This window comes from Squalius cephalus, assembly GCF_949319135.1.
Source record: "Squalius cephalus genome assembly, chromosome: 17".
Classification (NCBI taxonomy): domain Eukaryota; kingdom Metazoa; phylum Chordata; class Actinopteri; order Cypriniformes; family Leuciscidae; genus Squalius; species Squalius cephalus.
Window position 1 is genome coordinate 8,617,017 of NC_137138.1, and position 3,569 is coordinate 8,620,585.

General features: G+C 33.3%; 1 protein-coding gene across 1 annotated transcript; it reads right to left on the reverse strand.

The window, feature by feature from the left end:
• Positions 1 to 319: 319 nt before the first annotated feature.
• On the reverse strand, positions 320 to 2,212 carry LOC307144760 (chemokine XC receptor 1-like; the record flags this gene model as incomplete). Its single annotated transcript, XM_079847323.1, has 2 exons — positions 320 to 343; positions 1,547 to 2,212. 2 exons carry the CDS (start codon positions 2,210 to 2,212, stop codon positions 320 to 322), a joined length of 690 nt encoding a protein of 229 aa, XP_079703449.1.
• Between the last annotated feature and the right edge of the window lie 1,357 nt (positions 2,213 to 3,569).

Consider the following 3,569-nt stretch of genomic DNA (forward strand, 5'->3'; position numbering starts at 1 on the left):
CTCTGTATTTGTCTTCTCAGTTCAGCAGCTCACAAACCAAACTGTATATAATATTGCAACTGTTATCTTTTTTAAGGAGAACTATAATGAACCAGTTAAGTCAATAAGGTAAACATAACATTTAAATACATTCATCCAGTTATCTACATAATATGATTTTGTAATACAAAGTTAATAATTTAAACTCGAATAAAAACACATTATTATTATATGACTTCAAAATATGGTTGTATATATTCAGTAGTATGCTTAGCCTAAATTATGAAACGTCATTTTCTTTAATATGTACTTTTAAAATGATTTCTTTTCAGAAAATAGCTCAGTCCAGTTTGACCAATTCTAGCTAAAACATTGAACGCCAAATCACAAAGCATTATTTGATAAACACAATTGCACTGTTGGTTGATAGCACTGAGGTTAAAACAAGAAATTAAAAGTTTTGAATCACCTGAAGAGTGAATGTCCAGTCTCTCTGGATGTTAATAGATTTCTGTGCTGTGATTTGGAGACAAGACGAATTTCATCTGCTACACGTCACATAAAACACAAGATATGCAAATTAACTTTTAAGGTATGAAAAATAAAAATAAAAGTGTGTTGTCAAGTTTACAGCAATTATTGTTTTGGACAACTGGTTTATTTTTAAGACACAGCACTAAGTATACTGAACATACATGGGACAAATATCTGTTTTTTCAGAGTTCATAGATTTATATGAAGGTATTAGAAAAAGTGTAATATCTCAGATAACAATGCCTTTCTAGCATGTCAACATCATGAGATTTATCATCTGACTCTCAACTTTAATTTTGAGGCTGAAAAAAGTGTTCTTATAATATTTATTTTGACAGCCTAAAACATAATCAATCTGCCAAAACTATCTTTATAAATCCAAAGATGTATGTGGAACATTTTGCTGTATATACATGTTTGCTAAATGTTTAGTGTGTCAGTGAATACATTGACAAAAGTTTTATTTTTTATTATTTATTTGTTTTTGTTTTTTTTATAAATGTTAGCTCTTTCATTGGACCTTTCAGTGGGTCAGTCCAAAAAATGCGTGTTGATGCAGGGGTTTAGATACAGACATTTCTTTTTTATTTTTATTTTTTTTTATTGTTGAGTGTTCAAAAGAAAGGTACTCAAACACTTTAAAACAATCTCTATGGCAACCCTCAATATGGAAAAATGAGGCACTAAATCACTGATGAAGTTTAAAGAACATGCTCTACCAACTAAAAAATACTAAAATCTAAAATGACTAAATTAAGTATTAACTTAAACAGATAGTTAATACAATTTTAAATTAAAGTTATCTAATACAACATTTAGAAAGTAACTGGATTTAGTGAAAAATTACAATTGCAGGTCTCATGAGGAACAGAGGCAGTTTTCCAGTTCGGTGAAGATAAAGACCAGGCTGAACGAAACCAGCCAGCACATAACAAACCAAGCCAGGGATCCAATATGCAGGATTATTCTGTTGTGTAAGAATAATGTAGAATCCTGTGATAGTAAATGGGACATATATAAAAGCCATGCTCACAGTAGTTATTAGAATGAGATGAAATGCTCTTCTCTTCATGTGGTTTTCCTCCTCTTTCTCTCTCCCTCTCTCTCCTGGTCCTGACTGCTTCAGAGCTCTGAGAACAGCCACAAGACAAAACAACTGGATGGAGAAGACGAGGAGGAACTGCAGTGAGAAGAACCACGTTTGCACATTAATGTTTTGTGAGATTACAATAAATAAACTATAGAAACAGGAGCCAAGATTAATGATCCAGACAACAGTGCAGCAGATCACTCTATATCTGAGAGGTTTGAACTTCAGAAAGGTTACAGGATGAACCACTGCCAGGTAACGCTCAACACACATCAGACACTGAAACAGAGGACGGCCAGTGAGAATTAGTCCTTGTAGAAACTGCATTAAAAGTGAGAGACTTGAAAAGTAAATAGTCAGTGTAGAGACTAAACAACTCAGACAGGTACAAATCTCACACATAGAGAGATTGAGGTTGAAGAACTCTGATGCAACTCCACTTCCAGCTCCTGTGACAATGAGCCATATAACATAGGAGTTTGTAGGAAGACCAAACAGGAAATTAAAGCTGTGTACGCAGGTTATCACCAAGTCCATTAGCCCAATGGACTGAGTTGTGGAGTTTGTAGATGTTTCAGGTGTGGTGAAGTTCACTGTAGAGTTATTCATCTCCTTTGTGTTCATCTTCTTATTTCAGCAGCTCACAAACCAAATATAATATAGCAACTGTGATTTTTTATATGGAGACCTGTAAATGAACCAGTTAATTCAGACTGACTCAGTGAGGTAAACATTTAAATACATGTTTTCAGTACAACATAATACAATTATACAAAATTCATATTTATATCTCGTAACCAGACCACACCATTATTAAATGACTTTACAATATACTTGCATGTATATTCAGTATTTATGCTTAGCCTAAATTTATAGCATTTCATTCTTCTTTTAATAAATTTCCTTTAATTTTTTCATTTTAGTTATAGCTCAGTATAATCAGGTATAAGTATAAATCAGTATAAAACATCTCAGTCCCATTTTACTCAATAGCTAAAGTATTAAACTCATCCCAAAACATTATTGGGACACCGTTGGTTGATATTATTGAGGTTAAAACAACTGAATCAGAAGTTTTCTCACCTGAAGAGTGAATGTCCAGTTTCTCTACATTACTGTGCTGTGTTTTAGAGACAAGAAAAATATATGACCTTGATTTTATCTGCTAAAACACAACATATGCAAATATTTAGACTGAACTTTCAAGGTTTATGACAAATTCAAAAATAATGTGTTATGACAGGATGTCAAGTGTAAAGCAATTATTACTATTTTGCAACCTTCAGTATGGAAAAGGTGACATTGGGTCACTGGTGAAGTTTTATTGGATAAAAGACTAGCAACCACTTACAACCATTTCAGTCTGATTTTATTAGTATTCCTAGTTTATTTTAAATAATTTGATCTTCATTCACATTCATTTAGAAAATGGTGAAATAGAAAAATATAATTTAAGACTTTAGTTTCTGTGGCGGAAATTGGTTTGTAAATTGCACAATAAATACAATGCGTGCTATAGGGACACATTTCATGAGATCGGGTTGGCTCAGAATGCAATGGTACATGAAATGTATTTTATTTTATTTTCATCTGGCTTGACTGACATCCAGTAATATAATTATCCAGGCCGCAGTGCAGCAGATCACTCTATATCTGAGAGGTTTGTACTTCAGAAAGGTTACAGGATGAACCACTGCCAGGTAACGCTCAACACAGATCAGACACTGAAACAGAGGACGACCAGTAGTGATTAGTCCTGTTAAAAATAGTTTAAACTGTACTGTAAATGAAAACCACTCTCAGAAACCATGAGAAACCAGCCTCAGAAATAGAGAAATTGAGGATGAAGAACTCTGATGCAACACCACTTCCTGTTCCTGTGATGATGAGGCATATAATATAGATGTTTGTAGGAAGACCAAACAGGAAACCGATGCTGAATGCACAAATGTTCAGACTGTCCATT